Raw genomic sequence first — 20,131 nt, forward strand, 5'->3', positions numbered from 1 at the left:
GATCCATGACCTCAAAGCAGTGCCATCCTCACTCCATCAGAAAGTCCGAATGGAGGTCCAAGAAAATATCATTACCCTGCATGCGTCCCATCCGAGGACCAAGATAGCTGACAAAGCTCTGATTTTAATTGAACATGATGACAATGATGAAGACCTTTGGGGATCCAATGCTGAAGTTGGAGCCATCGAGTCCAAAATTACTCCCATGGCAAAGCGCATGATGATCAAGCGTGGGCGCTTCTTGGGCACTACTCTGCCACCGCCTACCGAATCTCCTTTCAAGGCCCAAGGACAAACCAACTGTTGCGGTCTGGGATGCAAGCCAACTAAGATCGATGACAGGCAGCAAAAGGCTAACCTAAAGGCCCGTCGAACTGGCAATGATCAATTCAAAATACCTCCTCATCAACTTACACTCAATGGGCAATTCGTAAAAGAAGGAGAGGATGACCTGTACTTTGACATTCCAGAGCCTTTCTATGACTCTTCAGAGGGGATCCTTTACCCCGGATTCGAGATCTTTCAAGACTGTCACTTTCTAGAGGATGCTCCTCCAATACAAGACAAGGCTACCCCTGAATGCCTTGATTCGTTAGCTTTCGGTCTATTGTTTGGCCAGGAAATAACCCCAACCATTTCCGAAGACACCATGGTTCAAATGATCACTCAAATCGAAGATTTTGACCCATCTAAGCTAATTACTCCAAGTGAGAAGATGGTCAATGGCTGGAGAAAGTCTCTGAAGATATCTGCTCCAAATGGCAAGATGTTCAAGATTACTGTGCGCGAAGGATCTATGATGAGCGAGTCCGAGTCGAAGGATGAGTCTGGATCTGAGTCCAGTAATGAGTCTAAGAGTCTAGAACTAGAGTCTTGCATCAATCAAGAGCCTCTAAAGGCCGAGCTTCAAGTCAAAACAGTCGATGTAATGATTGCTGATTTCAATAACACTTCAATTTCTACTTACTCTTCGAGTTCTAATTCAAAACACAATCCTAATCCAAACAACTTTGCTTCACAAGAAACTTGAAATTCTAAAAGCTATCGAAAATCATGAAAACAGGACGCCCATAATTGAGGAAACAGAAAAAATCAACCTTTCTAACAACAGTGATTCAAAGCTAGTTCAGATTGGTTTAACTCTATCTCAAGCAGAGCGGGATGATCTTATCAAGCTACTTTCAGAGTACGTAGACGTCTTCGCATGGTCCTATCATGATATGCCAGGGTTTGATCCAAGCATCGGTCAACATACAATTCCCCTTATTCCAGGTTCAAAGCCCATCAAGCAGAAACTCCATCCCATGAAACCGGACGTTTCCCTCAAAATTCAAGAAGAGGTCTCCAAGCAGCTAGAGGCCGGGTTTATTCGAGAAGCAAAGTATCCAGAATGGATCGCAAATGTCGTCCCAGTTCCAAAGAAAGATGGCAAAGTACAAATGTGGGTAGACTACAGAGATCTTAACAGGGCCAATCCTAAAGACGGTTTTCCATTACCCCACATCGACATCCTGGTCGACAACACCGCAAATCATGCTTTACTCTCTTTTATGGACGGGTATGCAGGCTACAATCAGATTCCCATGGTAGAGGAGGACATGGAGAAGACAACCTTCATCACTCAGTGGGGTACATATTGCTATACAGTTATGCCGTTCGGACTGAAGAACGCAGGAGCAACCTATCAAAGAACAACCACAGCTATCATGAGCGATATGATTCAAAGGGAAATTGAGGTATATGTCGACGACATGATCGTCAAATCCAAAGAGCGACACGAGCATACCTCAGTACTTCGAAAGATTTTCAACAGGCTCAGGCAATACAACATGAGGCTCAATCCTCAAAAGTGTGCATTCGGGGTAACGTCAGGCAAGTTACTCGGATATGTTATCAGCTCTCGGGGCATAGAGGGCAATTCTCGAGATGCAACCACCAACGAATGAAAAGGAAATTCGGGGTTTTCTCAGCAGACTACAATATATCAGTAGGTTCATTTCAAGACTCACAATGATATGTGAACCGGTATTTCGAAAGCTCCGAAAAAGTGAGCCCAAAGTGTGGGATGACGACTGTCAGCATGCATTTGACACTATCAAGGATTACCTTTCCAACCCACCAGTACAAAAGCCAGCCATGCAAGGGATTCCCCTCAAGCTCTACCACAACCACAAATTCAGCAGTAGGGGCTATGCTCGCCCAGGAAGTTGAAGGCAAGGAGAATGCCGTATACTACATAAGCAAAAAGCTGATCGAGTATGAGACCAAATACACTCAGCTCGAGAAACTCAGCATCGCCTTGGTTTGGGTCACAAAGAAACTACGGCACTACATGCTCTCCCATACAATACATGTGGTCAGCAAAGCGGATCCTCTCAAGTATTTATTCAAAAAACCAGCTCTCAACGGACGGTTGTCCAGGTGGTTGGTCATGTTAGCGAAATTCGATCTCAAATACATCCCGCAGAAGTCTATCAAGGGTTCAGCAGTCTCAGACTTCCTAGCCGACTGTCCCGTCGAGGCAGAAGAGGAGGATTACGACTTACCCGACGAGCAAATTTTAATGACCAGTGATGACAGTTGGTCAATGCATTTCGACGGTGCTTCGAATCAGAACGGGTGTGGTGTTGGAGTAATTCTAGTAGCCCCAGACGGCACTCACATTCCTATATCAGCAAAACTGCAATTCAACGTCACAAACAATGCGGCAGAATATGAAGCATGCATTATGGGCCTGGAAGCCGCCTTAGCATTGGGTGTCCAGAAACTTCGAGTATACGGGGATTCTTCCCTAATCATCAATCAAATTTCCGGCAAGTGGAATGTAAGGAGCGAGAGCTTGGCTCCATACAAGTCCTATCTTGAGCAGCTGTCTGAGAAAATAGAAGAGCTTCACTATACATACCTCCCGAGAGAGGAAAACCAATCCGCCGATGCACTGGCAAAGCTGGCCTCAATGATCAACATTCCAAATGGCATTGCTGAAATGCCGCTTACAATTGAAACACGTCAAGAAGCAACATATGTCCATGCTATTGACGACGTCGAGCAAGACGGAGATAAACCTTGGTTTACAGACATTCAAAGGTATCTGCAAAATTCAGAGTATCCCCCTCACTTTTCAAGCAAGAATCAAAGGGCTCTACGACTACAATCAGCCAACTTCGTCATAGAAGGCGGCATTCTATACAAAAGGTCCCTTGGCGGTCCTAACCTCCGATGTGTTGACAAGAACGAAGCTCAAAGAGTCATGGACAACATACATGCTGGAGTCTGTGGCACCCACATGAACGGGAAGATGCTAGCCCTCAAGATCATCAGGGTTCGATACTACTAGACTACCCTCGAACGGGATTGGTACTTCTTTGTCAAGAAATGTCCTACCTGCCAAAAGTGTGCGAATCTGAAGCACATTCCCCCATCATTGCTATACTCTAAATCATCACCGTGGCCATTCTCAGCCTGGGGTATCGTCGTCATCGGCAAAGTCACTCCAGCAGGCACCGGGGGTCATGAGTTCATACTGGTTGCTATCGACTACTTCACACAATGGGTCGAGGCCAGATCATTCAAAGTGCTGGGTTCCAAGAAAGTGGCCCAGTTCATACAAGAAAACATCATATGCAGATACGGCATTCCTCACGAGTTCATCAGTGACCAGGGAACCCATTTTCAAGGAGAGTGTGAAGATCTATTCACCGAGTACAAGATTCAACATCATCGCTCTTCGCCTTATCGCCCATAAACCAATGGGGCAGTCGAAGTAGCCAACAAGAATGTCAAGACCATCATCATGAAAATGACTACCAATTACAAGGACTGGCCCCAGAAGCTGCATTTCGCATTGTGGGGGTATCGAACTTCAATTCGCACTTCAACTGGTGCAACCCCATTTTCATTGGTCTATGGAATGGAGGCAGTACAACCTATCGAGCTGGAGATACCTTCTCTAAGGATAGTCCTCGAAAGAAAAATCCCAGAAGCTGCATGGGTACAAGCAAGATATGAAGAGCTAGTCATGCTCGATGAGCGTCGGCTTCAAGCCGCTCACCATGTACAAGTCTATCAACACCGGGTGGCCAGACATTTCAACAAAAGGGTCAGAACCCGAAACATCAAAGAAGGCGATCTTGTCCTGAAAGCCCTTCGAAAAAGCACCATGGACCCAAGGGGAAAATTCAAACCCAACTGGGCAAGCCCATACATTGTCAAGAAGATCCTCTCCGGGGGAGCAGTTGAACTAACAGACGTCGATGGAACAGAATTCAGATCTCTGACCAACCTCGATCAACTCAAGAAGTTCTATGTCTAAGTTCCATGTTCAAATTCAAGAATCCAATTCAAAGTCCTGTAAGGTAGTCAGAACTACGTACGACCTGATTCCCTAACGGGACACGTAGGCAACCTCATTTCGAGGCCCGGCCACTTTAATACAAAAAAAATTCAAAATTTCCTCAATTAAGGGCATCCTAAAAATCAAATCAAATTTCAAAACTCAATTGTTGTTGTCTTTATTCCAAATGTGCCAATTCAAAGCAAAGCATGTTCAAGAGGAATTTAACACAATAACTCTTTATTTGGCTCTAAGGCCTTCAAAGCTAATTCAAATACAAAGTCAGGATCAAGTGAAGCAAAGTCCAAAGCCTTTTCACTTCCTAAACACATTTTCTAAACACATCTTCCAAACACATTCTAAACACAATTCCTTCCAATACAATTTCAAACACATTTAGCCTACAAAGATCTAAGGTCGGGCGACTATGCTCTTGAGTCCTGGCACCTTGAGTACTATCCCCTGGTTCCTCCCGCAAACAATCATCAATCTTCCCCTTGCCCAAGCGGCGGGAGAAGGAACTTGCTAGCCTTCCAAGACGGGAGGACGACGAACCTCCTTTGGACTCCGAACGGTCAAGCACCGGATGGGCCACGCTCCCGTCACCTTCCTCATAGGCAGTTGATGTAGGACATCTAGTTCTAGAACCCCGGACTCTAGCTGGTCCGGAGATAGAAATGTCCCTCTGACTTAGGCCTCTCATCCATACAATGTACCCCGCAGACAGAGTAACTAACTCAGGTGGAAACTGGATACTCAGGAATGGTTTGGCGACCCAATATCGCCTCCAAACTTCAAGTCGATTGGCATTCAGCGCAACAGGTTTCGGGTTCTCTTCAGCACAGTCCGGGATCTCCTATTTCAAACCATACTGTCTCATCACTCGAGCAGTCGAGTAGAAGACCAGCATTGTGAGGCTTGGCACCCTCAAAGCAGTAGAATCAGGGGCATGTCTCATGGCAGCAATTCCCCACCAAGGAACTACCCACATTATACAAGATTCAATTCCAGAGAGTGCTCTTCGCCACTCATCCAATGAAAGTCGGCCATACATCATGGGCCGCACAGTGAACTCTTTTCTATTACAGCTCTCCATGTTCTCCGGTGGTGCCACCAGCATGAGCCTCTCCATAAGCCAAACCTTGGGGAGTATACAAGAAATACATTTCAAAATTCAAAATTCAAATACAAGTACAAATTCAACATACAAGAAAGCTCCAAATCCTTACTTGGAGTAACACCGGACTTTCCGATGGCAAAGAAGAGGGGTCCGACTTCAACAAGTCAAGGCCCAACAATGTTTCGCCAATCACAAGCGGCATTGGGTCCCGACCATTAACAAAATTCTCTACAATTTCTATTAGGGAGGCATCACCATTGCCAAACCCCTGCTTCGAAAAGAGGAAGCGAGCAAAGATACAAAAACTCAAGGCCCTCAAGCGGAAAACTTTGGGAACATCAAGCCTAGCAAAGTAGGTGATAAGGAGGGACAAATCCACCCCTCTGCCATATACAAAAGCACTCAAAAGTGGCTGCTTCAAGCCCAAATATCTTTCAAAACCCAAGAAAAAGTGTTCTTCAACACTGGGCATGCATGGCTCCGGCATAATGGGCCACCCCAATATGGCGCTAAACTCTTCAGGAAGGGGACATACCTCATTATTCCCAAAGCGGAAGACATGATGATTTGGGTCCCAAGCCTCCAAAGCAGAAAGAATGAAGTGCACATCCAGCTTTAAAAACCGGAATGAGGCGAGCACCCCAAGATGCATGCCATCAAGCTCCCTTTTCTCCAATTTGCCTAGCGAACCAAGCCACGAGTTCAAGGCATTTTCAAAGGACATAGCCATTTTCTCTCTTCTTTTTCATGAGGAAAAATTATACAAGGAATAGCAGGGAAGGATTGATGCAAGAAATGTTCCGAAATACTCCCTATTTATACAAGAGTCGGCTTGCACGACAGCACACTGGCGCCAGGCGCCATGTCCTGCGCTAGGCGCAGGGGCCTGCAGCGAAGGACGAGGCCACCGTCCTCTTTTATGACTCCAAGTACACACTCTTTAGTATTTCGGACAGCAAAGTAAAAACCTCCATTATTCAAGATTCCAAAGCCGTAAGCCGCGCAATTTCAAGCAGTCCGGATCAACGCTTCGGGCAGATTTCGGTTTCAATTATTCAAAATTCGAAGTCCTAGATCGGCGTCCTAAGTCGAATCTGCATATGCATAGCAAAAGTTGAATATACTTTGACTTGCGCTTTTGCTCACCAAAAAACCTTAGTCAAAGTGGGGGCTAATAGTGGGTATATACACCCGAAAAAATGGGCAAATTTTTTCAAAATTCTTTGCAAATTTTCCATGCATGCATATAGCTACAAATTTCAAGGCACACACAACGCATACAATTTCAAACATTCAAACATACAAAAGCCAATCTTCAAAAAAATTCCAAACCAATTCAAGTTCAAAACCATACAACCATACAAAAATTCAAGTTCCTAACCATACAAATCCATACAAATACAACCCAGCCTATACAAAAACAACCCAGGCAAGCTAGAACTCGCTACCATGCAGGGTTAGTCCGAGTCATCATCAGTTGTAACGTCCACCACAGGCTCCTTGTCCCTGTTTCGCCTCCTAAGGCGCTCCAGATCCCGATCCAGCTCTGTTCCAGGGGTACTAGGATCCTGCTCCGAGATACGAAGAGTGCCAGGAGAGAGATGAACTCCCTACTGAGGAGAAGGATACTGATAAGGCGGCGGCATCGCAATGAACTGGTACAGCGCAAACATGTGAGCCTGACGCATCCTCTCCATCTCCGCATAGTAAGCCCATGAATCCGCACCCCAAGGCTGAGGACCACTCCCTCCGAAGTAGTAACCGGGAGGAGAAACAAAGGGCCTCGAACTGCTTGCACCTCCAAACGAATGCCTGGTAGGATCAGCGTGTACAAAAGGGGCAGCTTCCCGATCAGCATCCGAATGCCTCTGACGAACACCAGCACCGGACCCCTGTCCTAGGTCCAAGCTCGGTCCCTTTTGCCTCGAGAAAGTCTCTCCCTTTGGCTCCCTGTCAACGGATCCTCTACGATCTCGACGGCGCTCCTATACAAAATACAAATTTCAAGAATCAACATCCAAGCTCAAGTTTCCAGAATACAAATTTCAAAATCAAGATATGCACCTCTCTATCCCGGCCAGAAAGCTTTTGGGTCAGCTTGGCACAATACCTCTTCCAGGAATCAATCAAGAGCATCCAGCGACGCACTCTCACCCGAGGCGCCTGCATACAAAATTCAAGATCAATTCCCAAATACAAGATTACAATCAGTTTCAAGAAAATGCAACAGTACTTACAACGGCATAATGCTCAGGTACAGCATCATACGATCTCCGGTGCGGAGGAGAAGCTACAGGAATGGTCACCTCCACCTGTTCCCCGTCCGAGTTCTCATAGCGGAGGATCCTATCAGCATGGGGAATGTCCTCAGGATCAACCTCCTCCTCCTACATATAATCATACAATCATCCAATCATACAAGAATACAAGAATACAAGTTCAAAAGCTCACCGGCAGTACGAAGTGTACTGGTGGAGCCAGCCTCCTCAGGAAGTCGTCATAGCTACCCTTCCTTTGTACAAATTCCCTCCAAGAGCAGCAAATAGCATCGCCCCTAGCATTCACATAGAGCCGGGCAAGATCTTCATCCGGCGCCAGCATGGACTCCGGTGGGTCCTTGGGGACAAACCTATTCCCTGAATTGTGCTGAAGGGACACTCGCTCCCCCACATCCACATGTGGCGGTACACCCCTGGGAGCAAAACGCGCCGTCCAGACAAGAAATGGGCGCGAGCAGCCGAGGCAGGTACAGGCGCATTGGTAAAAGGGCGCCACACCACCTGCAAAGCAGACAACTCAGGCACCTGTACAAATACAAATACAAAAGAGCAAAACAGTACAAAACTATTACCTCATCAGCAGGTAGAACTCTCCAAGCTCTGCGGGAGGCCGCCAGAGGCACCCTCCTGCGCACCGCTCCTATCCAAGAAGCAGCATACGGGTAAGCCGCATCTCCAGTACGATCTGGCGCCAAAGTCGGAAAGTGCTCATATATCCAAATCTTTCAAAAGCAAGCAAAACATCAGTCAAGTTCAAATACAAACATACAAGTACAAGGAGTCTTCAATACCTCCAGCACACTCCACAGAGCAGCCACGTCAGCTCCGAATCATGGGTCACATTCCTCTCAGAAAAAGGAAAACCCGTAATCATGGAAAACTCAAAAGGGGTAATGGTGATCTCCCCCCATGCCATATGAAAAGTGTTGGTGGTATCCCACCACCGCTCTAACAAAGCCCATAGCCGGGGTTTGATCCCCATTCTCCTCGAAGTACCTCCCATGGCACGCCAGAAGTCAACCAGGCCCGTCTGCAACCAGATCTCCATGGCCTCCTCGTCCGCACGGATGGCTGCAAAAGCCTTCTGAAGCTCCGCCAAGGACCAGAATGTGCGAAACGGCTCTCCATCAGCCTACAGATGAACGAATCAGCTCAAAACCCATACAAGTACAAAATACAAATTCAAAGCAAAGTACAAGACTCACCAAGCCAGCGCGAGGCCGCTGAGACAAGTGAAACTCCGGTTGAAACACCAGATCGGAACGACTCCAGCCAGTACCAACAAAAGTGGGTGCTCTCGGGGGAATCATACCCCCATCCGGAGCATTTATCGCAGCCGCTTCATCGTCCGAAGCGTCCTCCTCAGCAGCTCGAACCACCGAAAATTCGGCGAGCTTCCTCCGAGTATGACGAGGCATACTAAATCAAGTAGAGTACAAAGTGTCAAAATTCTAAACTGGGGGCTATCCTATACTAGCCCGTGCAAAAATAAAAAATCAGAGGCTATCCTATACTAGCCGGTACAAAGTCAAAAATTCAAAAAATCCCCAGTGGCAGTACTAATTCAGCCAGGGACCTCTAGTTCAAAATTCAAGTTCTACACCCACGCCTAGGCTATCCACGCCGAAGCAGGTATACAAATTCTACACAAACGCCTAGGCTATCCACGCCGAAGCAGGTATACAAATTCTACACCAACGCCTAGGCTATCCACACCGAAGCAGGTATACAAATTCTACACCAACGCCTAGGCTATCCACGCCAAAGCAGGTATACAAATTTTACACCAACGCCTAGGCTATTCACGCCGAAGCAGGTACACAAGTTCAACACCAACGCCTAGGCTACCCATGTCGAAGCCAGCATTTCAAAACTCTATAAACAATATCTAGGCATCCTAGCCTATTCTCTCTTGAGACCCCGCAAGGTCACCAGTGAGACTACTGTCTACAAATACCAGGTACAACATTCAAGAAAATTTTCAAAAAATTCAAATCTACAAGTTCCAACCGTTCAAGTTAGAGTGGCTATCAAACAATTTTCTACAAGATTCAAGAAGCCTACTATCATGCAAGCATCATACTAACAAGTATCTCAAAGTACAAGAAAATCAAAACTACATGCAATCCTAGAGTTATTTCATAAGCAAAAACATGAAATACTTACATGGACAAGGCAAGAACAAGACCAAGGGAAGACCTTAATCGACCATTGAAAGAGAAGAGCAAAGAATTCAAGAGAGTGTGCCTCAAAATGGCATGGCAAGGGGAGCTTTTATAGCTCGACCCCGCGCCAAACGCCGAGGCCCGCGTTGGGCGCTGCCTGCTGCATGCGCAGAATCTGTCGCATGCGGTCTCCCGTGCTGATTGCACGTCCTTTACTGCTACAGTCTTCCGCACCAAGCATCAAGTGTCGCATCAGGGCATCTTTCGAAAATGCGGGTATACACCCGTATCTCCAAGTACAAACAGATGAATATTTCAAGAATACAAATTCCAAAAAATACAACGACTCAGGCGTTCCACTCCCAACGGACCCAAGCTCCAAGAAAGTCAGCCGAAATTTCAAAATCTTAAGGGCCGGTAAAAAGCTCTTATCCCTAGCAAAGTACATCCCCAACGGATTAACTCCGGGTGTTTAAAATTCAAAAATTCAAGATTCAAAAATTCAAAATTCAAGATTTTAAAATTCAAGATTCAAAATTTTCGATGCCAAGCTCCGTCCGAACCGATGGCGGAAGAACAGTACAAGTACAAACCGGAGTCGTCACAGCCGAACGGAGGTAGACTCTATCCTTTTTTTTCTAACGCCTGTTTTGTGCAAGTACCGGCGTACAAAGAGTGGTCTTGATTGCAGAACATCTTGATCATTCTCCGTCCCTTTCAAAATACTTTGACTTGCGCTTTCCTAACCGAACGCTCAGTCAAAGTGGGGGCTTCTGTAGACACCTAATTTGTGTCTCCCATCTGGGATGATGACGATACCATTATCCTTACTAGGCGGTTGAAGCAACTCCGTGCGGAAATCCCAATTGCTAAGAACATCTCCAAAATACAAGATCCAAAATCCAATCCCCGATGCCGTTCCCCTCTTGGAACTCGGTACAAAATACAATTTTCAAAAACCAATTTCAAAATCCAAGTACAATCTCATCTAGTAGACCATTCCATTGGTTTTACTAAGCCTTTTCCACTCAAAATCATATAAGGCAAGTCAAATTCGGGCGCCGACCCACAAAATCGAGCAAGCCGGGCCCCGTCCCATACAACCGGAATTCAAAACCCGAAACGGCTTATTTTTAGACGCAAAATCGAGTCTTAACCTCCAAGAAAACACTACGTGCCAAGCATCGTACTATTCGTACGAAGGTACATCAATACAAGACAAATCAAGGACGGAGCCCGCGTCCTTGTTTTGGCAGCACTCATGCCACGTCACCAGCGCCGGGGGCTGGTTTGGCGTGCTGCGCTGGCAATGGCTGGCGTTTTCCAGCCATTTTTCCTATAAATAACCCCTAATTTCCAGCATTTAGGGAAGGGGAGATTCAATATACAACGTCGTAATACAAAAATTACGCCTCAAATTCAAGTCCAAAAAATCCTTCAAAAACACATACAAACTTCAAGTTCTAAGCAATTGGGAGCTCTAAAAGGAATTCTTGCCTAAACCCAAATAGGTAATTCCGAACCCCACCATATTCAATCATGTTTCTTTGATTTTCCTATTTAAAAAATGATTAGCAAGTTGGCATTTTTACTACTAAAAATGTCACTTGCAACAATCATACATCTTTTCAAAAATACAAAAAACTTTCAAGATTCAAGGATGTTCAAAGTTGTTTGCAATCACTTCTTTGAACTAGAATCACTTTCAAGTATGGAGTAATCAAAGATGACACATTTTTAGCTTCTAAAGGTTTAATCTTTTGAGATTCAAGACTCCATTTTTCAATATACAAATTCAAGTTTTCAAATTTCAAGATCGCACAATGTTTAGGGTTGCTCATGACTACTTCCCTAAACTAGGATCCTTTCAAAATAAGAGCACATCAAATATCTAACCTTTTTAACATTAAAAGGCCCGATCTTTGAGATTCAAGTCTCTTAAGTTTCAATATTTCAAGTACAAGTTCAATATTTCAAGTTCAAGTTCAATTATTTCAAGTTCAATATTTCAAGATTCAAACTTTCAAGTTCAAGTTCTATATGCAAAATCTATGATACTTTGCAATGAGCAACTTCTCCCAAGTTGAGATTTTTGGCTTTGAATTCATGTCGGGCGCACTTATTTTTAAAGAGCCGCTTGGCGTTCGAATCTCATGTGCCCAAGTACAAATTTCAATATCGCAATTTCAATTATGCACCTTTCAATATTGCAATTTCAATTATGCACCTTTCAATACCGCAATTTCAATATCGCACTTTCAATTCCGCAATTTCAATATCGCACTTTCAATTCCGCATTTCAATTCCGCATCTTTACTTGCCTAGTCCTTCTAGGCAATGTGGACCTACTCCCTATTCCGTTTCTAGGGGGTCTTGTATTTACTAATTCCGCACTTATTTACAATTGTGATGTTGCTTTATTTGCTTTATTGCTTTCATCACCGCACATTTTAAATACAATAAAATGCAAGGTTACATCACGCTTAACAAAGATAATTTCTTGGACAAACCGATCTTAGGTTCCCTAAAATTACCTTTAAAACAAAGTGACCACCATACAATTAGAGATTCTATTTGCTCTAAAATCAAACCCACATAGTCTAAACTAGGGTATTTTCGAAAATGCTATGTCACGTACTCGAATAATTCTAAAGCTCGCGGAATAAGCATCTCGTTCCCGTGCCCAGATCTCACCCATCCGTTCCGAAGATTCAAGTCTTATCCTAATAGAGTCATTTGCGGTCTTTCCAAACAAGACCCTAAACAATGTTTGGTGGCGACTCCTTCGAGGTACAAAAATACAATGGTTTCTAAAAACTGCCCCCTCTTGTAGGTAATTGCAATACATACGCAAAAAAAAGACCCCCTACAATTCTGGCGACTCAACTGGGGAATTTTCTAATTTCAATTTCGAAAATGCGAGCAGATTTCGAGCAGCAAGCCACTGATCCGCTTAAGTACTGGATGCCAGCACTGGCGCAAGGCGCAGCCACCTGCGCCCAATGCCATTTCCTGCATCCAGGACAGTGGCTCACATTGGCTTGTCGCCCACTTTTGCTCAACTTTTCGTGTTGGGAGTTAGTCTATTTTTGAATCTGGAAGGACGCTCCCAAACCTCGTGAACGAATGTCGAAAAACGAGCTTTACAAATACAAATTCGAGTACGATTTCAAAATTTAATTTCTAGGCATTTCATGCATTTTTTGAAAACCATATTGTGCAAAATGAATTTCTACCTTGCCAAAACGGATGTGTTCTACATTCGGGCTAGCCCCGGGGGCAACGAAATGGTGACTCTCCATACGGTTCCCGACCAAAGTGTGTGACCATTTCCGCGGCTACCGAAACTTGGCATTTGTTTGACATTCCCGATGTCAAGTATGGAGGCCGTCTGCCGACACACACGTCCCTTAGGCGGATATGCAAGTTGTCACCGGATCAGTCTCTTAGTCAAGTACCTTTTTGACACCCTAAGCCGACCACTTGCATCATACAAAACTTAGACTGACCTTAGGTTGAGAACTTTGCATGTCGCATTCATATTCATGATTAGTGTGACAACGTGCTACTGTGCATTGTGTGGGCGTCTTTGCACGCGTGAATGGCTAACCTCGAGTTCTAGCTTGCCAAAACCAATTAGCCTCCAACTAGGAAACCAACCCCCTAGGAGCATCATTCAAACCTCATGCATCTAAATCGCCGATTTAAGGTCGTTTAGGGGTGCCACTCCATTTGATTCAAAACCCTCAAACGCGCCTCACGCACAAATACCAAATTCAAAACTCAATCCAACGGCGTCATAATGCCGGATTTTCGAGTCCAAATTCCAAATTCCAAATTCAAAATGCAATCCAACGGCGTCATAATGCCGGATTTTCCATTTCAAACCTCAAATTTCAAATTCAAGTTCAAATCCAACGGCGTCATAATGCCGGATTTTCCATTTCAAACCTCAAATTTTAAATTCAAGTTCAAGTCCAACGGCGTCATAATGCCGGATTTTCCATTTCAAACCTCAAGTCTCAAATTCAAACTCAAATCCAACGGCGTCATAATGCCGGATTTTCTAGTCCAAATTTCGAGTTTCAAGTCCAAATTTTCTAGTCCAAACCTCAATTTTCAAATTCAAATCCAACGGCGTCATAATGCCGAATTTTCCAATTCAAATTTCGAGTTTCGAGTTTCAAATCAAGATTCAATCCAACGGCGTCATAATGCCGGATTTTCCAATTCAAATTTCGAGTTTCGAGTTTCAAGTCAAGATTCAATCCAACGTCGCCATAATGCCGGATTTTCTAGTCAAAACTCCTATTTCAAGTTCAAAACTCGAATCCAACGGCGTCATAATGCCGGATTTTCTAGTCAAAATTTCAAATTCCAAGTTCAAAACTCAAATCCAACGGCGTCATGCTGGATTTTCTACTTCAAACATTCAAGTCTTCAAACCTCAAGTTCGAGTTGCCAAATTCCAATTTCAAAACCTCAAGTTCAAATGTCTAAACTCATGACCGGCGTAATGCCAACCTTTTTGACTCAATCTTTCAAACCTCAAATCCCATCTTTCGAGTTTCAAGTCCTATACTCAAAGTTTCAAGTTCCAAATTCATACCATCGTAATGCCGACTTTTCCATTCCATATTCCAAACCTCAAGTTCGAAGTTCAAAAATTCCAAACTTTCAAATCTCAAGTCCTACATTCGAAGCTTCCGATTCCAAATCCATGATGGCATAATTCCAAGTCCACGGTGACATAATGCCGGACTTTCAAATTCCCAAATTCAATGTCTCGAATTCATGGCGGCATAATGCCGGATTTTCCATATTCAAAGCTTAACATTCTATATACAAAAGTGTGTCTTTTCCATTTCAAAGTTCAAACTTCGAATCAAATTCAAACTTCAAAATCATTTTCGAGCTACAAATCCTTGCTTTCCATTACTATCAAATTCAAAATCCCAAACATTTCCAATGGGTTGAAAATCCCTTGAAATAATACAATTCCAATTGTCAAATGGGTTGAAAATCCCCTGAAATAATACAAGTTCCAATTCTCCAACGGGTTGAAAATCCCCTGAAATAATACAAACCCCATTTCCAAATACTTCCAATGGGTTGAAAATCCCCTGAAATAATACAAGTCCAACTTTCCAATGGGTTGAAAATCCCCTGAAATAGTACAAGTTCAAATTTCGCATCCTATTCTTGGGTTGAAATTCCCCTAAAATATTCCAAGTTCTATCAACGGGTTGAAATTCCCCTAAAAAATTGACCGGTTGAAATTCCCTTTAAATAATACAAAATCAATTCCCTTTCAATTGGGTTGAAATTCCCTTCAAATATTCCAAGTCCGACGGGTTGAAATTCCCCTAAAATATTGACGGGTTGAAATTCCCTTGAAATAATACAAAACTCAATCTCCCAGTACAAGTCCAATTTCAAAATTCTCAACGGGTTGAAATTCCCCTAAAATAGTCCAAGGTCCAATATGTCGAAATATTCTTTCGATATTCCAAGTTCTAGTACAAAGAGTCAACTTCCACAAAAGAATGAAGGCTCCTCTCAAACACTTCCAACGGGTTGCAAACCCCGAATACAAGTACAAAAATCCAAAATCCCGAATCTTCGGAGTAGCACTTAGAGTCAAGTCTAGGTCTCATTCATTACATGCATATCATATCATGTGTCGGGAAGTTCAAGTTCTAAGGTTCAAAATCATGTGCTAAATAGGTGCTCGGACTCCTCCTCTTAGAATCCTATTCAAGATGACTTCACTAGCAGCAGGTGTAGCAGAGCTCTATGAACGTGTTGAGGAAGTTGAGGCTCGCATAAGGGCTCTCGAGGACAATCAAGAAACTCTTTTCCATGTTGTGGGCCCTTTTGAGGTAGAGGGAATCTTTCATAACCAGAAGCCTGTGCTTCACCTTGCACAGCCAAGTGAAAACTCGGAGCCTGGATTACCTCAAGAAGACATTTGTGGGATATGGGCCAGCATATGGAGCTGAAGCCGTCCTACCAATTGAAATGTGTGAACCAACTCTGCGCGTCATGTTATTTGATGAAAATACCAATTGGGAAATGATGAAGGAGGCCTTGGATTTCCTACCAGAAACCAGAGGGAATGCGGCTCTACGCCAGCAACTATACAAACTCCGAATGACTAGAGAGTATAATAAAAGGGTCTCTAGAAGAATCTTAAAGGTTAGAGATTTTGTGCTAAGGAAGATGGAAGCCGTTGGACGCGCTAATGAACAAGGGATACTCACCCCTACCTGGGAAGGTCCATACGAGATCTATGAGGAAGTTCGAGACGGAACCTTCCGGATCCAAGATATGCAGGGGTGTCCGATTTTACGTACCTGGAATGCGGACAACCTGAAGAAATACTTTTTCTAAAATTGACGTCTATGTTATCTTGATTAATGAATGAACATTTTGTAAGAATGAAGACATCCACGCTATAGACGCATCATGTAGCACGGCTTAATGAATTTTAAATGAAAAATCTCCCTGCAAGCCGGCCTTGCTAGGGAATCTTTATTTGTGTCAAATACGTTATCCAATCTCCTAAAGAGGCCCAGACAATAACATTCTCTTAAGAATTAAAGACTAGTCGTTTAAAGACCTAAGAAGTGGCCCAGATTAGTACCCTCACTAGGCTGATCACCTAGAACAAAGGGGATACACATTTTTCAACAGCTATATGAAGTAGCTAAAGACCTTGGCAATAAAGATCGACCAAGGCAAATAATTGCCGTCCCTATTTAGGGGCGTCGGCTATAAATCGACTATAAATGTTGAACTAACCAACATCATAACTAATAAACAGGAACGGAAAATAAGATAAAACAAAGAACAAAAACGTTTAAAGACGCCTAGTCATTCCAATAAGTCAGTCATAATTACAAATTATGCACATAGCGTCATTAAGCGAGGCGCCTCAAAAGCAAAAACCCCAAAATAAATACAAGGCCCCTAGAATGCCTCATTCATCATCATCGCCGGGAACAAATTCAAGAAAGAAAACTTAAGGTTAATAGAAAATAATAAACCAACGAAAAATCCTTTTTATAATTATCACCAAATCAAAGTAAGTCTAATCTCACATGGACAATAACCAATTTAATTGATCATCTAAATAACTATTTTCTCAAATAAACCGTTAGCTAACTCATATGTATATCTCCAATATATCACCAACCTAATATTCATGAATACTCGAAACTCATACTAGCATCCTCAACTTAGTAGTTACAATACAAACCTTTATCAACTATATCACATGAAAGCTCAGTTCCAAATTTCAATGCTCAACCCTTAGCATATAATAACCTCAATAACAACCAATCAATCCCAAAGATCTTTTTCCCTGTTATGTAGCCAAGTCATAAAATGGCTCGGCATACAGTCGCAGGTCGGCTATGATACCATGTGTAACAGCCCAATCTTTCGAGCTGTTAAAGAAAACACTTAACCCTTAAATATCACAATTAGCTCTTAACACGCAGCGGGAAAATTAACCTTATTAAACTCTATCCTAAGACATGTGGGTAAACATTTGACCTCACAATTAAACTTACACCAATTCATATACTAAATGAATACAACCTTAATATATAACACATAATTTAAATCCATTGAATACAATCAAGCTTCTTTTGAATTCAGCTTAAGCCTCGATAAACCTGTTTAACAAAATGAAGAATATAAACAAACAAAAATTCCAAAATGAGTGGAAAACTCAGTAATATTACTCCACCCCGTCAAACAGTTTTTTATTTTGAAAATCATTTACACATATCATATATTAGCATTTATTGTTCGAAAACAAATTAAGTTATATTTGAAAACGCACGGGGTTTAATCTTAAATAGGAAAACAACACAAGCAACAAACACAAACAAGAACTATTCATGTAGGCAAAGTACCATAAGTCTACTTTAATACAACATTGACAAAACTTAGTATTATATTTAAGGAACAAAAATAATACACAAATAGCAAATATATATGAAATTCAAGATATATTGTTCCAAGGGACATTGAATAACAAAAGATGAAACAAACTGAGGTTAGTAGTTTAGTTGAGTATTTGACATTACTAATAGTTTGGTATTAAATCTCTTCTCTTAATCATATAAACACCACCCTTCTATTCCAAATTTTTGAAAATTTCCATTCCTAAGTAGATCCGGAAGCCCCTGACAATCTACTGAACAATAAATAGACCCGAGAGACCCTGACAGTCTATTTGAAATGTACCCGGGAGCCCCTGACAGTACATTCAATCTTCGTTGGCCAACTATTTTCAATAACCTCTAGTGTGCACACCCCCCCAACTCTAGCTTTTACGTGACCCGGGAGTCCCTGAACAGTCACACTAGAGACGAGGACGGTTTATCATCTTGCCACATACGGCGGTAATTAATTTCGAGTTTCCATACGACAAAAATCAATATATCCATAAATCCCAAAATCACCTCAAACTCCAAGCTCCAACCTTCAAAAAGTTTCTCCTCACAATTTCTATTATACTTTCTTAGTACATTTTAAAAACCATTTATCCAACTCAAAATATTCCATCACAAACACTAGTGTCGATCAAATGACTTTTTCTAGGTTACAATCATTTCAATCATTGTTTATAAACTATTATTCAATCATAAACTACTCATTTATTCACAGACTAATACCTGTTCATATCATCCAATACAATTCAACTATCAATCTAAATTCAGACAAGAAAATTAAAATAACCAATGGGAGTAATACTCTCAATGTACAAGTATGCACACACTTATCTACATATACACATTAACACATACAGGTATGTAGACTTAAATGCTGGACATAAAAATTACCTCGATCACTATCTTATATTCCAAAAATGATCCTCTGTTAATATAATCCACCATTTTCCCATGTTCATCGTTCCATAGTTAAACAATAAACCAATAACTAGAATCATCCATATATGAAGTAAGGACTAAAATACTTGAGCCTTCCTCCATAATCTCATTTAGGAAACTATAACTCCAACAATAATATTTATCCAAGTACCTTATTCACAATTCTCAAACTTTTATAGTTCATCGTCCTAATTAACACTAAAATCCCAATATTAGTAACCAAATGAATAAAATCTTGATTTAAAAGTCCCTTTTTGTAATTAAAATCAACTCATTTTAAGTATGATAAAGGAGTTGCTTTACGTGAATTGAAGGAAGAGAAGATTATGACTTCTAAAACTTTGGGCTTTTATTTAATGAAGAGAATAAACAAAGAAATGGGTTTAAAGATAGACTTTTACTTTGCAGTCTGAGAAGAAGGCTCAACCATCAATAGCAACAACGACATATATAGAAGTGGCAGAGGAAACAAGAACAAAGAAAGTTGGGGTAGCAGCTCCAACACCTCGGCGGTGGATGGTGGACGGTGGACGATGGAGAAAGGGAAGCCGATATAGGTGGTTGAGCAGTGGTGGCGCAGCACCGAAGGGATCACCGGCAGAAGGTGGTGGCAGGTTGACGGAAGTTGGTTGGAAATGCTTAACATCTTTTTGAAGAAATCGAAACATAAGAACGGAGTAAGATAGCTTTGATCAAGATCAAGAACATTTTTAAAACCCCAATTTGGATGTTGTCACTTTAATAGTGTTGGGGTTTCATTATTTTGACAGCAAAACATTTGCTATCTCTAATTAATGCCACGCAACAGGAAATAGTAAGAGACAAGATTTTTTTTTTTTTTCGTTATTTGGTAAAATCATGTAAATCACAAACACCAACTAGCTATACACAAATAATTATACAATATATTTTAATAAAGATAATTTTACAATATAGTCAAGCTAATAATTATAATTAGCTTTTAATAAAAACACGTGTTAAAACCGGGATATTACACAGGCTGCTGGACGGCCTGCTCCGGGTCGGCCTGCTTAGCGGCCTTCTGACGTTGCAGTGCCTGGAAGGTACTTGCATCAAGCACCTCAGCCAGCCAGGACGACATGTCCACTCGGCCCTTGGCTGCGTCGTCCAGCTTCTCCATGGCCTCGTCTGAAAAAAGAGGAAGACGTCAAGAAAACATAAAAAAGGGGGGACAACGAAAGACTCTGGTTACAAAGTATTACCTCTCGGCATATACGGACACAAGACCACATCCGAGAGGAAGATAGGATCGTCCAACTGATCCAAATGAGGCAACCACCCCTCAGGTATATAGGCCGTCTTGGTTC

At 42.4% G+C, this 20,131-nt stretch overlaps 1 protein-coding gene across 2 annotated transcripts; it reads right to left on the reverse strand.

Moving 5' to 3' along the window:
• Positions 1-6,741: 6,741 nt before the first annotated feature.
• Positions 6,742-19,695, reverse strand: LOC130470485 (uncharacterized). 2 transcript variants are annotated; one of them, XM_056840702.1, is made up of 8 exons: positions 19,205-19,695; positions 8,938-9,151; positions 8,524-8,864; positions 8,305-8,454; positions 7,905-8,233; positions 7,691-7,840; positions 7,518-7,616; positions 6,742-7,438 (listed from the first exon to the last, which is right to left on the reverse strand). In XM_056840702.1, the coding sequence occupies exons 5-8, from the start codon at positions 8,052-8,054 to the stop codon at positions 7,064-7,066; spliced, it is 774 nt and encodes a 257-aa protein (XP_056696680.1). In that variant the 5' UTR covers positions 8,055-8,233; positions 8,305-8,454; positions 8,524-8,864; positions 8,938-9,151; positions 19,205-19,695; the 3' UTR covers positions 6,742-7,063. The 2 variants fall into 2 exon arrangements, 1 of the variants encoding a protein (XP_056696680.1); XR_008930923.1 differs by lacking the exons at positions 6,742-7,438; positions 7,518-7,616; positions 7,691-7,840 and having other exon boundaries at positions 8,073-8,233.
• Positions 19,696-20,131: the final 436 nt, after the last annotated feature.

Source organism: Spinacia oleracea, chromosome 3, assembly GCF_020520425.1.
Source record: "Spinacia oleracea cultivar Varoflay chromosome 3, BTI_SOV_V1, whole genome shotgun sequence".
NCBI lineage: Eukaryota > Viridiplantae > Streptophyta > Magnoliopsida > Caryophyllales > Amaranthaceae > Spinacia > Spinacia oleracea.